Raw genomic sequence first — 15,058 nt, 5'->3', positions numbered from 1 at the left:
CAGTAAAGAGGGAAAAAAATAGCTGAAGTCATTGATCCAAATTACAAGTGCAAGAACAAGAGTATACAAAAGGAAAGGAAATTAATAGAAAAGAAGACAGAATAAGGTTGATGATTTGATGGGGCATATCCTGTGACAGGCATCAGAACTACAGGTCTGTCAATAAAGAATGAGAAACTTAAAAATCAAAGAAGACACCTCAGATTGTGTTGATCCACCATCCAGTAGTTAAAGACACTTTTATCCATTTAAGAGAAATGTCCCCATGATAATCATACATTATGATATAGGATAGCGTAATTTAAAATACCAAACGTCCCTTAATTATGTTTAGTATTAATAATATATATTCTTAAAAAGCTACTGACAAGCTTGTAAAAGAATGACTTTAAACAGGAAAAGGCAACTTCAATAGAAACAACCCGAGGCTATTGAGGATGATCATCACATTTAGATGAGGCATTTATTCTCACATACGCAGAACTTGACTCATTTTGAAGAACAAAACTTCTAAACTGAATTCATTTTTCAGTGGTATAGAGATAACACAGTAGGATAAAGGATCTAGTCCAAAAATCAGAAAGTGGATTTACAGCAGGAGTGAGAAAGTTGCATGGTATATTTCCGTTCAGCAGGATCACAACCTTCAAAGTGAGTTGGCACCTTCCAGGGAGCAACCAAAAGTAAAAGAGGAAGTGCAAAGTCATATCCCTAATTAATGACATGGACAAGCCATATGGCTTTCAATAAGGAACAAGGAAAACTGATCCAAATGCAAAACAATGAAACCAACAGCCAGGAAATTCATCATACACATTGAGGTAGTTTTTAGAATTATATATTGATGTAATTGAAGCAAAATTTTCTCATGTATCAACAAACCATCCTAGAAAAGAAAAACTCTTTATTCCATAATATATTACTACTTGTAACACGGTCCAAAAATGCTACTTCAGCAATCCTCATCAGTTCCTGCCCAAGAATGACATTTTCATCAGAACAGGCTTGAGAGACGAAGTATGCTCCAGGAAGTCCTCTTCTTAAATCCTCAAGAATCTATCCAAAAAAAGAAACCCATGGCAAACACAAGCACTTAACGCCTCCCATGAAAGAATCCTACCCATCTACAAAACAAGAAACCAAAACATGTGCATGTATGAACCCGCCCATAATTCACAGAGCAGCAAAGGTACATCACAATGTAAGTCTGGAACAAAAGCAAATGGACAACTAATATGCTTAACTGTTATCAAGTCAAATTTTGAGGAAACACAACTACATGTTTTAATGTTTACTAACTCAAAATCCAAAAGAGGTGCTGCAAGAAATGAATAACCCCATCAAACCTGGTTCGAAAGCAGTCCCTAGTTACAGCAAACATTTTCTCCATAATATATAAATGGGCTCCTCTTTCTAAAACTTTTAATACAGGAAACAGGTTTCCTGTAAATGTTAAACAGCAAACCACAGGTTACACATCATCATGGAAAGTGTGTTTAATCTGCTGCTGTTGCTCTTTGAACTTTCACAAGTGTTTTCTATTTTTGGCACAAAAATAAGGGTGTTCATTATCGAATTCAATTTTATTGATCCTCCCTCTTAGTTTACCTACACTCTTAAGATTAGATCTCTGTTTCACTGTGCTGCATGCACAGATCATATATATGTATGTAGATATAGAAGACTATAAGACTTCACTGCATATTACTAATATAAATGATTCGGTGGTGGGTGGTCTCTTGAGTTGGAATATCATGGATTCCATCCAGAAACTACTGCATGAGTTGCTTGCAGTGGTGGGTCAAGGGACATTTTTCTTGTAGGGAGTTGCAATGGTGCTGGTTGGTGTGCTTCAATATTGTAATTAGGAAGACATGGGGCTTTCGCGAGCTGGCTGTTCGTGAAGGCATAGCTAAGCCTGTCTGTGGGCTAAAAGAGAGATTTGGCATATATGTTTGGTTGTTTCTCAATGTGGGATTGGCCTGAGCAGGTGTTAGCTGCTAGACAGCTATAAAAGCGAAGGCTGAATACCAAAATCTTTACTCCTGCTTGGAAGGTTAAGCATGATAAAGGGATGGCTTATAGAGATTGTTTCATCCATTATAAAAGGGTGTTTTTATGGAGCTGCTATTTTCTGGAAGAATGACCTTTGGGTGGAAAACCTCAGAGGTATGTGGCTGGAGACAAGCTGGTTTCCTGTGAGACCTAAGTGACATGTATATAGCCAAATAGCTGCCATATCCATTTGACAAGCTGACACGCAGACACTGGTACTGTGACATACTTGGACACGTTTTAAGAAAATGCATATTACTTTTTGCATTTTGCAGATTAATTTTAAAGTTTTGTATTTTTTATTTTGCATATTAGTTCTCCAAAACATACTTTTCAGCTGTTTTGCATTTTTCTCACCTGTTTTATACTAATTTTAAATATTTTTTGTGGAATTTTGCACACACACACTCTCACTCACATTCACACATGTATATATACCTCGCATATCCCCATATGCAAAATTCTTAAAATTGCCATAAACATATAAGTATCTGTGTAAGCGTCAGATTAAGTCACTGCATGGGATTGTTAATAACTAGGACTGTAGAGAGGGTGAGACTTAAATCTAACAATGTTAAACAGAAAGATTGAATTTGGGGTCGCAAGGTTCTTGCCTAGGACTTCGACTGCTGGTTTTGACTGGTGTAGATTAGTCACCCATGATGACTTTTTACCTGCTAAGGTGATTGAGATAATTCAGCAAACTGCTGGATGCAGGGTATGGATGGTTGACTGGGTTTTGAGGCTGTTTTCTTCTCGTTGTTAATTTTGTATCCTTTAATCCTTTCATTGATGCAATCTTTTGTTCATTTGAATGAAAAAACGGGACCATCCCCCCAGCCATCATTCATAAAAGAAATGACTTGGCGGAATCGGAGTTAAATGAAAACCGTGAACTCGTCATTATCTTTCAACTAAGGTTTCTTTACTTCGCACCATAGCCACAAATAATGTTTTGGAGTTTTAAACGGCAAGGTTTTTCTCGAGTATAATACAACGAGCATGAAAAAAAAGGAAAAATATGGTAAATTTTTAAAAATTAAAAAAAAATAAAAATGGGGGGAAAATAAAATAAGTGAGAAACTAATAACATAAACATCAAAAATTAAGTGGATTTGCAACAAATAAAAATTGAAAATGAAAAAAAGAACTGTTTGGTATTAAAAAAACATGAAAAATGAAAAAAAAATGAAAAAGCGAAAAAATGCGAATGCTTTTTTTTTAACATTTTTTTTAAGTTTTAAATGGAAATTTAATTTATCGCATTTCTTTTCCAAAAAAAAACACGTTTTTTGTGACACTACTTCACACCTAATACTCATTAACAAAAACTAAAGCTTGAAAGCACCGCTAAGTTTTCTGCTTAGATAGTAAAAAGCACATCCTTCCCATCACCATGATTGTTAACTAATCAAGAATTGTCATTAGTTTCCTCTGACATGATATACAAAATAATAATCTACTAAATCTTACTTAGATGAACTGGAACAACCAAAAGCAAAAAACCAGGTCAGCAAAAGAAGGAAACATTGATTCATCAAGAACAAGCAAGTTCTTCAAGGATAACATTTAATCTCTCCATTAAGTATCTAGCATATCCAGTAGCCTAAGCAGTAGCACAAAAATAGACCCCTATTGGGTATTGAGGCACTTCCACCACTCTTCCAAGATTCAGCAATATAAAACTTGCATGACAACGTGGCTCTCATCCCATGAAACTTGTCACACATCATCTTTGCCTAGTGATAGAAGTAGCAAATAACAACATATTTTTAGTGACAGTAATGGTATCCACAAATGATAACTATAAAATCTCAGCAATCAAAGTAAAGGATGAACTATAGAATATCGATTATCCTACTGGGAAGCTCACTCTGCAAATGCAATAATCTGCAAGACAAAGAAACTTCAAGTGCCAAGAAAACCAGGGTTCATGACAAAGCAATAATAGCATGATGCCTACCACGTGTCACAATCACCAGTACCATTGAAAGGACAAGCAATTGGTATATAAAATAATGAAGCTAGAAAACTCATGGACAAACAATGCACAAATAAAATAATGAAGCGAGAAGAACTCGCTTCGATCTCTTATCAGTATGAGGTTATAATTTATACATTGTGAGATATGGGAAATATTAAGAATACAAGTGAGGAACTATAAAAGCACCAAGTGGATTTACAGTTGTAATTTCCAAAAAGTGGATTTGAATCAGTTGGGAATGGCCGAATGCACTTACTCCTAATCATGCAAACCAAAACTGGAAACCCTTGTTCCTTACATAGGACGTAAAGATCCTGGCTTCTATGCATTATGCATATATGATATAACAGTAGTATGGTTTTTCAGATATCTCAATTATGTAATTTTACATTACTTCCTGGATGATTCATAGACCACTTCCTACTTGCTTCTCATTTTCAAGTTTCATGTAGAAATTTGAGATTATTATTTTTGGTTTCTAACTATAGAATCACCTCCAATCTATTTCTTGATCTGGAAACCATGGAAATATTATGACTTGCTTGGGTTTTAGACAAATTGAAGAACATGCTAAAGTGTCATATTCTGGCTTTCTCTAATTCATGATTGACAATACAAATTTAAATTTCCTTTACATACTGAATCACACCTACATGGCCATACCATTCTACTTTTGTTCCAAGTGAGTGTCTTGCCACGTGCCAGTCTAGTCATTAAGTGAAAATGCCCACAAAAAGCACAAAAACCAGCCCAAACAGGTAGACAAAGTGGCAATAATGGTTGATCACAAAAGCATTCAAGAATACTCCAGAACTGTGCACTAAGATTCTCCAGAACAGTGCACTAAATCCCCAAAATTTTCTCAGAAGTTTACCTATAAGACTAATCAAGACTACTCAAGACTAGTCAGTCCAAGTCAATTGACTAATAAATATAAATAAATAGATACATATATTCACGAGGAAAATGGAAATTAATAAAAAAAAACCATACAAACAATCCATGTAAATGTTTTATAGGTTAGTGATTAGTTGCTTTAGTCACTGGTTTGAAACACAAATTGATCGATAACTGACACAACTGACTACTCACACTAGTTGGAATTTTGCCATTTTGACAACTAAAAGCATAAAAGGGAACAATTAAAACCAATGGCCTGTCAAAAGGGTGCTTCATTTAGGGTGCTGCACCCACGTCAATGCAATGCAGGTGTGGGTTTGGCTCTAACACACACTTAGGCCACACCTCTCTCTCTCTCTCTCTCTCTCTCTCTCCCTCTCCCTCTCTCTCTCTCTCTCCCTCTCTCTCTCTCTCTCTCTCTTGTCCTTTAGAAAGAGGATAGCACTGTTTTCTGGACATCTTTTAAAAATGACAACCAAACTGCCAATAAATAAAACAATTCATTTTATTCAATATAAAATTTTAAAATTTAACTAAAATGACTTTTGTATAAAATTTAATTTCCAGCGAAAAAATATGAACACATACACACATAAGTTTTCTAAGATGTGCTCTAACACACACTTAGGCCACACCTCTCTCTCTCTCTCTCTCTCTCTCTCCCTCCCTCTCTCTCTCTCTCTCTCTCTCTCTCTCTCTCTCGTCCTTTAGAAAGAGGATAGCACTGTTTTCTGGACATCTTTTAAAAATGACAACCAAACTGCCAATAAATAAAACAATTCATTTTATTCAATATAAAACTTTAAAATTTAACTAAAATGACTTTTGTATAAAATTTAATTTCCAGCGAAAAAATATGAACACATACACACATAAGTTTTCTAAGATGTGTCGCAGCAGCACCCACACCTTGCATCCATGTGACGTAGCTAATGACAAAATGTTGACCATGTTTGACACCTCTTTGTCCATGCATATGAAGAGTTTCCAAAAAGTGTGTCATGTTGATGCAGGATGCACCTCCTACGTGAAGTGTTGGTGTGATATACATGATTGTGTACGTCATAAGAGACAGAAAGGGAGGGAAGGAAAAAGGGTGAGGATAGAGAGAGAGAGAGAGAGAGAGAGAGAGAGAGAGAGAGGGAGAGAGAGAGATTGATTTATCGCAGACAACAGAAAAGAGGAACTGAAGAGGAACACATAGAGAAACCGTGCAAGATGAAAAAAGAGACAATAAAAGTCTCTGAGAAGAGTTACAGAGGATAAGATGAAAAGTGAAGAGCAATCTAGACTATGTATTATTTGTTCTCCTTGATTCATTTTTAAATTTTTAATGTATTCAACCAGTATTATCATTTTCACTGAATCCCAGTTCTCTCCCAAACATTCAAAACAATGTCATGTTTGAAATGAGAGAAGACATTGATCAGTTTCCATTTCAACAAAGGAAAAGATTCCTAGCAAAGTCAAAGGCCCAAAGCATGACAGGAATAAAACAAAAGCAGCAGTTTACAACCTGACTGTTTTTGACAATGTCCTTCACCAAAATCTGTAACAGTATATCTGCCTTTACCAAACTTCACTCTCCTATCCTCAACGTTCTACACTTTCTTTCTCTCTTATTAAAGTTGGCTTTACAATATAAATAAGAGTAAGAGTTTGAACTTTGAAGAAAACAAATTTTATTTGGCAATATATGGGCCCACCATCTTCACCACAAAATTTGGCAGTAACGAATTCCATTGAGTTACATATCATGAATAATTGGATGAAGGGAGGAAAGACTGAGTGGATTGAAGTTGAGATAAGCAGCTAAAGAGTATCTAGTTTGTGTATTTCGAACAGGCAGCATTTATGTACACATATGGAGCAGGTGATATGCTCAGTAATTAAAAAAAAAACAGTGGACAAAGCAGAATCACATTTTTCATAGATATGTTTTCATTGTCCTTGTCCACAAAACTGCTGCAGCTCAGTTTCAATATAATGGAAGGATTGCAAAAGCACATCTTGGTGACACGTAAACAAGCAACATGTAGGTTTGCCATTAGGCTAATCCACAATTTGGCGTCAAAAAGAGCAGGATGACAATCAGTTCAACAGTAAGCTCATTAAGCATCCAGTAGCTTATCCACCCAGTCTTTTAAAGTTCATAGAACTCATCTTGTGGATCCCCCACAAGCACAAGTTTATCAAAGTTGCAACTGTCTTCAATCTAATTGATGAGTGACCATCATACATCATCATTACCTACTCATAGAGATAGAGCAATACACGCCTGATCAGCTAATGGAAGCAATGAAATATGCGAGTACATCTTCATCAAATGAATTCACAATAATTAATTCCAATTTCAGATATATTAGAAGGAAATGATCAAAAAAACAGAAAAAAAAAAAAAAATAGCATGTCCAAATCATTTAAATAATATTCTGAATCTGCAACTAGTGTCAAATTGTAAAAAATGAATGCATTTGCTATCAGACTGCCAAAATGGAACAAAGAATTATTTGGTAAATAATATCGTCACATAGGCAATAATTGAAGTCTACAAGCTTTCTTGGCTAACTCTAGCCCTAGCCTCATCTCAAAAATTATTTTGACCTCATTTGTGGGTGGAAAGCTATTGCTGTTCGTTTATGATCGATCTACATGCTTCAAAGGACAAATCATTGGTGGAAAATTAGACCTCCAATAATTAAAGAGGTTTTCTGCTCTAAACCTTCCCTACAATGTATTTAAATACACAACATTTTGCATTCTCCATTCTCAAACACCTTTTCCTAGGTCTCCATTTTGAGATCAAATAAATTCAAATAGCAGGACCCAGCAAACTACACCACTATGTCATGACTTACGATCACATGTAAATTAACCTGGTCTGTCCTAAACCAAATCAGATAAGAACAAAATTTTCAGGGTGTGTTTGAATGCAAAGGATTTTAGTTTGTGGACTTGTAAGTGGCAAGAGAGTTAGACCAACATCTATAGTTTATCAAACTAGGGATCTAAGATCAAACCTGAGATCCATACTTTATTATTTTAGACAGTTCAAACTTGAAAGGTCTATCTGAGATCAAAGAAGGAAGTTCTCATCTTAAATTAAATCCATGGATTTCAAGATCGGAGGATCTTGATTTCATATGAGGTCTGAGTACCCAAATTCCTCCCTCAATGGGCTAAGTCAAGGTCAGAACTGGACTTGATATGAGATGCAATAGGCCATGTCCAAGTAGTAATACCCATGTTAGCCATCTCAGAGTGGGTAGACACCCAAAACGTTGTACATATGGTTTCACAGAAGTCTGTTACTTTTGAACGAATAAACATTTTTGGAGGCAATCATTTAAATACAGTCTTAGCTTCCATGTCTGGACTGAATTATGCTTATAAACTAATTACTCTTTGTACTTTTCCTAACCCACCTTCTCTTGAAGAAAAGATTTGTGAAGTTAATTCGAACACAACTTATCCACCAATTTTGACATCAGTTTAAACATTTAAGCCCTCTTAGGATGTAACACAAAACCAGGTTAGAAACATGGTTTTAGTGGCAAAACCCAGTTTTGAAACCAAATCTCGGTTTTTTGCCTGCTTGGGACCTTTGGGCGACATAAAACCCAATCCCATAAAACTGGAGTTTTGCTAAAACAGCATCTAAACCCATTTTTGGAAAGGCTTGACCCCTCTCCTCCATTCATCTTCCTCCACCACCATCAGTAGTGGTGGTGGAGCGATAACCAGCCGACCATTCCTAGCCAAATGCCTGACATGAATGGCCAGACTTTACTACCTAGTGGCATGACACTAGTCTGTCCACTTACCTGGTGGCTACCAGTAGGGGAAGTTTTCTTTTCAGTTTTTCATTTCCCAGCCACCTAGAGGTGTTAAGTTATATGTTGGACATGGATGACAGCAACAGAGCATATATTATTACACTGGGTTACATAGAAGATCCCAAGCCACAAAATTTCAGCAGATTGAAAAATCCATGCCTTGTGGAGAAGGAATGCTCAATGTGCTGGTGGATTAAGATGGTATCCATATGTCTATGACTGTTTCTCCTGTTTGGTACTCCTGTCCCCAGTACTGTCTCATTTTTCTGTGGCTTCTACCCCCCCTTCCATGGCTAGGATGCATAACATACTATTGTATATTTTACTAGATTTACAAACATTCAGATTTGGTACTTTCGATCCGTATGTCACACAGGTGCTTAAAAAAAGCACCCACACCCACGTCGACGTGATGCATGTGCAGGTGCATGTGAGGGTAAGGCATCGACATGGCATTGACTGAGTCGAGTTCTGCTGACCGCACTCAACTACAAGGAAAAAAGGGGAAAATTTCTCTCTCTCTCTCTCTCTCTCTCTCTCTCTCTCTCTCTCTATATATATATATATATATATATATATATATATATATATATATATATCTCATTTTTTAAAATGAAATAAAAGGACAACCCATTGCCCTTCCTTTCTGAAAAGGAACTAAAAAGGGACAACCAGGGGGGTTTGTTCGAGAACCATTGTAGCATCTTAAAAAAATTAAAACAATTAAAAATGATGATATGTGAAAGATATATATATATATATATATATATATATATATATATATATAATGATATTAGTTAATCGAATATACAAGAAATTATACAAACATATATATGTATGTATGCTCTTGCCATACCCGCACCCGAATTCACACACACACTAGCACCTATATATATATATATATATATATATATATATATATATATATATATATATATATAATAAAATTAGTTAATCGAATATGCAAGAAATTATACAAACATATATATGTATGTATGCTCTTGCCATACCCGCACCCGAATTCACACACACACTAGCACCTACACCTGTGTGACGTAGTTTGAATCCAGCACAGAATTTTTAATGGTTTATCTCATAATCCATGTTGACTTATGCAATTTTCATTTTCATTTGGTTTTTATTAGATACTATGCAAAATTAATTTCCTGACCTAAGTGTACCTCGACACCCTTAACTACCAAAGAGTTGTAAACATTAGGTACCTAAAAAGCAAAAGAATTTCAGATAACTTACAGCAAGCTTTCTATTAGTATAATTCTTTCTATCTTTACTTATTTGGAAAGCTTTCTTTTAGCCTCTGCCAATCATCATGCATTCTCAAATCTTTTTTTCTTTTTTTTTTTTGTCATTGATTAGATTCATATTTAAGATTTTTCAATCCTTCTGTAGAGAATTATCCAATTGTCAAAATCTATCAGCTGACTTCACCTTAATTTTGGGTTATGAGTTTCATCTCTTCTCCCCCTGCTTCAGAATTATAATTTCTTATGTCATATTATTGTATTCATATTCATATTATTGTTCTTAACACAAACTGATATGTTAACTTGGTTTTATGGTGCAAAACCACGTTCTTATAAACTTATATGTATGCAGACATCCTAACCTTCGCTTATGGATATCACAAAACAATATTAAAAACCCAGTTTTGCCTATAACCTTGTTTTGTATTGACCTGGTTTCCAAGGTTGGCATCAAAACAGGCCCTCAAATTTTCCTTGTTTCTCAATAGTTGGCTAATATTGTAGTGACAGTCATATTTATCATTAAGGTAGATCTTCATACCAATGTTGTAAAAGGCGTATCATGTCGCATATTGGTTGGGCCAACATATATGTTGTATCATAGTGTACTGTAATGTATCATAAACATATCATAAAATTATTTTGTTAACTCATTAAAAATAAGAAAATTCAAAAAAAAAAATCATCACACACATATATGATTCATCATTCATAAGCCAAAAAATATTTTAACAACACATTAAGAAAATGAAACAAATATCTTCATAACATAAATAGAAACCTATAGTGAACTTTAGACAACAATAGAAATATACATGAAACTCCATTGAGAGATTGTATACTTTATAAGTAGGAGAAGAAATACAAAAACCCTCTTTTCCAAACATTAATAGGTTTCCCACAAGCAAACCTCCCTTCAAACTGGCGATTTCTCCCTCAAATTGACGATTTATTTGGCAATTCCAATCCAAAACCAGCAAAAACTCTCCCTCTCAGAGCTCTTACAAGTGTTAGAAATGGAAAGGAAGAGGCGGATTTACAAAAAAATCAATCAAAAGGGTTATTGTGCCCCTTTCATAAAAATTGTACCGTATCATAAGATGTGGCCATATCGTATGATACGGCAGCCCCATGGTAAGATACAGCTGATAGCCTGATACAGTTATGATATACATAAAAAATGTACACCATACGTGTATCATATAGGTTTACTAACCTATACAGTGTGTATTTTACGATACGCCTCGGTAACATACAATACATGTAACACTGCTTCATACAGTTAGTTTCCATAAGGACCAAATTCTCCAGTCTTTTCAAGTTCTTACTTATGTAGAGTTGGATCAGATTCATTAAAAAGTCAATTAGGCCATTTTTGCAACAATTTTAAAGCACAGATAGCATACTAGAGGACATGGGCTGACTGAGGTAACAGCTACGCACTAACTGATCCAGTGAATAGCATATGCATGCCCTATGAACTAGAGAAGCATTAAAATGTACCTTGTAACGCCATCACATCCCTAAAAGCCAGTCCAGGGTTAACATAAACCAGAAAGACAGCATACGTTACATTCAACATTTTCGATAGGAGCCCCAATAGCGACTCTTCTATGATCATCTGTTTTATGATAAGTTACTTCATGCTAAACGCTAAGAGAACAAGACAAACTTTAGATCTCAAATGAAGCTGGGGATACATGCAGTAAATGCACAAAGAAGAAAAATGAACACTAAAACTAACACCCAATCGCCAACTTGCAATTATTTAAATCAAGCAACGATAGGATACAACAACCCTAATGGTCAATTAAAGAAGGCTAACAAACTGTATACCTTCAGAAATCCATCCCCAGCAGCTTGGGGACGAGGGCGAAAGCATTGACCGGAGCCTGGCGGTGGCATTGACGCTGTGAAAGGGCATCATAGAAAGCAAGGAACTGCTCAACTCCACAGGGTATCTGCAAAAGAGAACGAACGGATTAGTCATATAAGCAAAGGAAACCACCAAAAGAAGACGAGGAACAAGAGATACCAACGTCATAAAACAGATGGAGCAAAAGGAAATACCTGGAGGATATGGTGGTCGTGTTAGGCCTTGGAAGACGAAATGCCGGCCTACAGCGCGAGGCCTTCTGCGAGGTGTTGGCGGAGGGAGAGATGAGATTCGTCGCCGGGCGGGAGGCGCTCCTCAACGCAGGGCTACGAATGATGGTCTTGGCGCACGCTGATGCTGCCCTAGACATGGCTGATGCAGCTTGGTTTCAGCCTCTTGGGTCTTCCCGCTGACAGCTACTTTTGCTTGAGAGGAGAGCAAGAGAGAGGGGGGGTGGGGGGGGGGGTTGGTTTTGTTTAGCATCTCGGTGGCGTTCCTCGGGCATAGCGATGGCATGGGAACAGGTGGAACAGGAACGGGTAGTTCTTACGCTACAGGAACCGGTGGAGCAGCTTTTTTATGAACGGGCGTTCTAGCGTCCATTATTTGATTCAGATGTTCCTTTGATTGGCTGTTCCGTCTTATCGGTATTGTTTTACTACAAGCCTGGGTTTCAAAAGAAAATTTCACGAAGACGAACTTCCCAAGAGTGGGAGAGGAGAAGTTTCACCTCATCTTTTAAAATGAATTTAACACCTCAATTTTTTTCTTTTAACTTTTCAAATAAAAGAGTCTGGAGTGTTATAAAACAGACTTTCTTTTTCCATTGTTGAGTCTTTCTTTTCACTATGCAAATTTATTCAACAAAAAACAAAGAATTCACAAAAGTTGATGTCCAAGAGACGAGACGATCCAGATCATCAGTTTTGGTTCTGATCCATATCATTATTTATTGAATATAACAAGAAGAGGGTGAGAACCGTTTCATTTTCCCAACACAATTACCAACAAGGTAGTAAAACAATGTCACATAAAAAAAATTACAATAGAGAGAGAGAGAGAGAGTGAACGATGGCTCTAGTTAAATATAGTCATCCAGCCATCTAACCAAGGTCATCCATCTATCCATCTAAAAAAGATAGATGGTTGAGAGAAAACAAAGAGAAAAAAGTGTAAACTACTCTTAATGACAAAAATACTCATTACCTTTTTCTCGTTATTTTTCTCTTAATTGTCAATCATGTTAGATCAAACGATGCATATTAGATAGCTGAGAGACTGTAGAAAGCTAGAATCACCATTCAATCTTAGGTCTTATTAATTTTTGGTTTATATATGTGGAGAAATAAAATTTTCATCACACTTTCTCAAAAAACAAAAACTACTCAGATTTAAAAATGGGTCCACTTTGAGGGATTTTATGAACAAACCGTAAATTCATTAATAGTTACAGTTTGTTTAGTACCAAAATTCTAGCATATTTTTGCGTCATAAATTGCTTTGAAATAAATTTCTATCGTTATTAAAACTCAACTATGTTGTAACAATAGTATAATACAATAAGTAACCATATTGTATGCATATCTCGAACTTATGTTTAAACACAATAGAGATTCTAAGCATTACAATCAGCTTATTCTCTCTTCAATATCCACAATAAAATACTCATTTCTACAATAATAAAGCAATTCAAACATAATTTACACAATCATAAAATAATCAAACAACCAACTATAGCATGCAAACTTGTTTCACTATGAATGTAGGTTAGTTGTCGTACCTTTGTTTTTGTGGCAAATCTAACTCTAAATTACTTTTTAGACAACTTGATCAGAATCCTATACAAATTTATCTTGGTTGATATGTAATTGATTATAGATACCTCCTAATTCACTTAAGAAGTACAAGGTACCTAGTGGTTCGGCAATACACAAACAATGACTTCCTTTGGAACCAAGACCACTGACAAATCTATAACTCTAGCCTTCTTCCCTGATCTTACTTTGTGTTTGCTATATGAGCCTTCCAACGCCTTATATGACCTCCATTTATGTTTGAAAGTGCTTGAAACTTAAGCTAAGTCTATAAGGGTTGGGTACTTACCCAAATTTTGGGTAGAAATTACTTTATGAGCAACTTCATCAAAATTCTGTAAACAAATTTATCTTGGTCAATACATAATTTATTAAAGCTAAATCCTAATGCACTTAAAGAAGTACAAGGTACTTACCCGTTTGGCAAAGTACAAAAAGAACAACTTCCTTTGGAAACAAGACCACTGATAGATCCAAGACTCTAGCCTTCCTCCCTAAACTTACTTGGTCTTTGTTGTATGAGCCTTCTGACGCCTTATATGACCTCTTTTTATGCTTGAATATAACTTAATCTAAGTTCATAAAAGTTGGATACTTAGACAAATGTTGAGTAGAAATACTCTATATCCAACTATCCAAACAAAAGAAGAGTCTCCAGATTTTACTCTATCAGCAAAAAAGTGGGAATGGATGTTGGAAGGTGTTCTAAAACCCCCTTTTATATATTTAAATAGATAACATAATATAAAATTTCTTATTTATTATATATGGTAGGAAAATTAGAAATGAGGATGAGCAATTATGTCATTATTATTCTTAATTATTAATGATATATTTTTTCATAATTATTCTCTATTAAGCTCAATTTCTATACACATTAAGAGCAACTTATAATTAATTATTTGTATAAATAAGATAACATTTTACGGTAACAACACACTACTTAAGACTAGTGAAGTCTTAATAAGAATAATAACCACACTTTAGGAGTTACACTTAAAGTTTCAAGGAGGTCCATCCTCTCATATTAGGATACTATAATGGAATTTTGATAAAAATATTAGGTGTGCAAAGATTAAATAATTACAATTTGCCACTATGTTATTTTCAAACTTAGATTTTTTCGTTTCAAATCTCAATGTTTCATTTTGGATCCAAATTTGAAATCTAAAATGTAATGTGTGGACTCCAAAATATGATAAACATTTGAATTAATAGTTCTTAAGAAAAGAAAAGTTCAAGGTATTTACATCATTTTCCCACAAAAGGATTTTTTTCCTCAAAATTCAATACAATTAGAATAGATTAGGGTATTTCTCTTTCATTGC

The 15,058-nt window shown here is 35.3% G+C and overlaps 1 protein-coding gene across 5 annotated transcripts; it reads right to left on the bottom strand.

Annotated features, from left to right (window-relative positions):
• Positions 1 to 822: 822 nt before the first annotated feature.
• LOC116264733 (protein NUCLEAR FUSION DEFECTIVE 6, mitochondrial-like) lies at positions 823 to 12,373 on the bottom strand. 5 transcript variants are annotated; one of them, XM_031645101.2, is made up of 3 exons: positions 12,111 to 12,373; positions 11,877 to 12,001; positions 823 to 1,056 (listed from the first exon to the last, which is right to left on the bottom strand). In XM_031645101.2, exons 1-3 carry the CDS (start codon positions 12,284 to 12,286, stop codon positions 1,049 to 1,051), a joined length of 309 nt encoding a protein of 102 aa, XP_031500961.1. In that variant the 5' UTR covers positions 12,287 to 12,373; the 3' UTR covers positions 823 to 1,048. The 5 variants fall into 5 exon arrangements, with proteins under 5 accessions (XP_031500961.1, XP_031500956.1, XP_031500960.1 ...); XM_031645096.2 differs by having other exon boundaries at positions 823 to 972; XM_031645100.2 differs by having other exon boundaries at positions 985 to 1,124.
• Between the last annotated feature and the right edge of the window lie 2,685 nt (positions 12,374 to 15,058).

Source organism: Nymphaea colorata, chromosome 11 (assembly GCF_008831285.2).
Source record: "Nymphaea colorata isolate Beijing-Zhang1983 chromosome 11, ASM883128v2, whole genome shotgun sequence".
NCBI classification, from domain to species: Eukaryota; Viridiplantae; Streptophyta; class Magnoliopsida; order Nymphaeales; family Nymphaeaceae; genus Nymphaea; species Nymphaea colorata.
Note: the sequence above shows the minus strand (reverse complement) of the source record. Positions and strands in the feature narration are given on the sequence as shown.

Excerpts from the sequence above, each read along its gene's own strand:
- LOC116264733 (XM_031645096.2), bottom strand. The coding sequence starts at position 12,286 with ATGTCTAGGGCAGCATCAGCGTGCGCCAAGACCATCATTCGTAGCCCT. Across the intron at positions 12,002-12,110 it reads ACGACCACCATATCCTCCAG|ATACCCTGTGGAGTTGAGCA; the intron begins GTATTTCCTTTT and ends TCTCTTTTGCAG. Across the intron at positions 973-11,876 it reads CTGGGGATGGATTTCTGAAG|GAACTGATGAGGATTGCTGA; the intron begins GTATACAGTTTG and ends ATTCTTGGGCAG.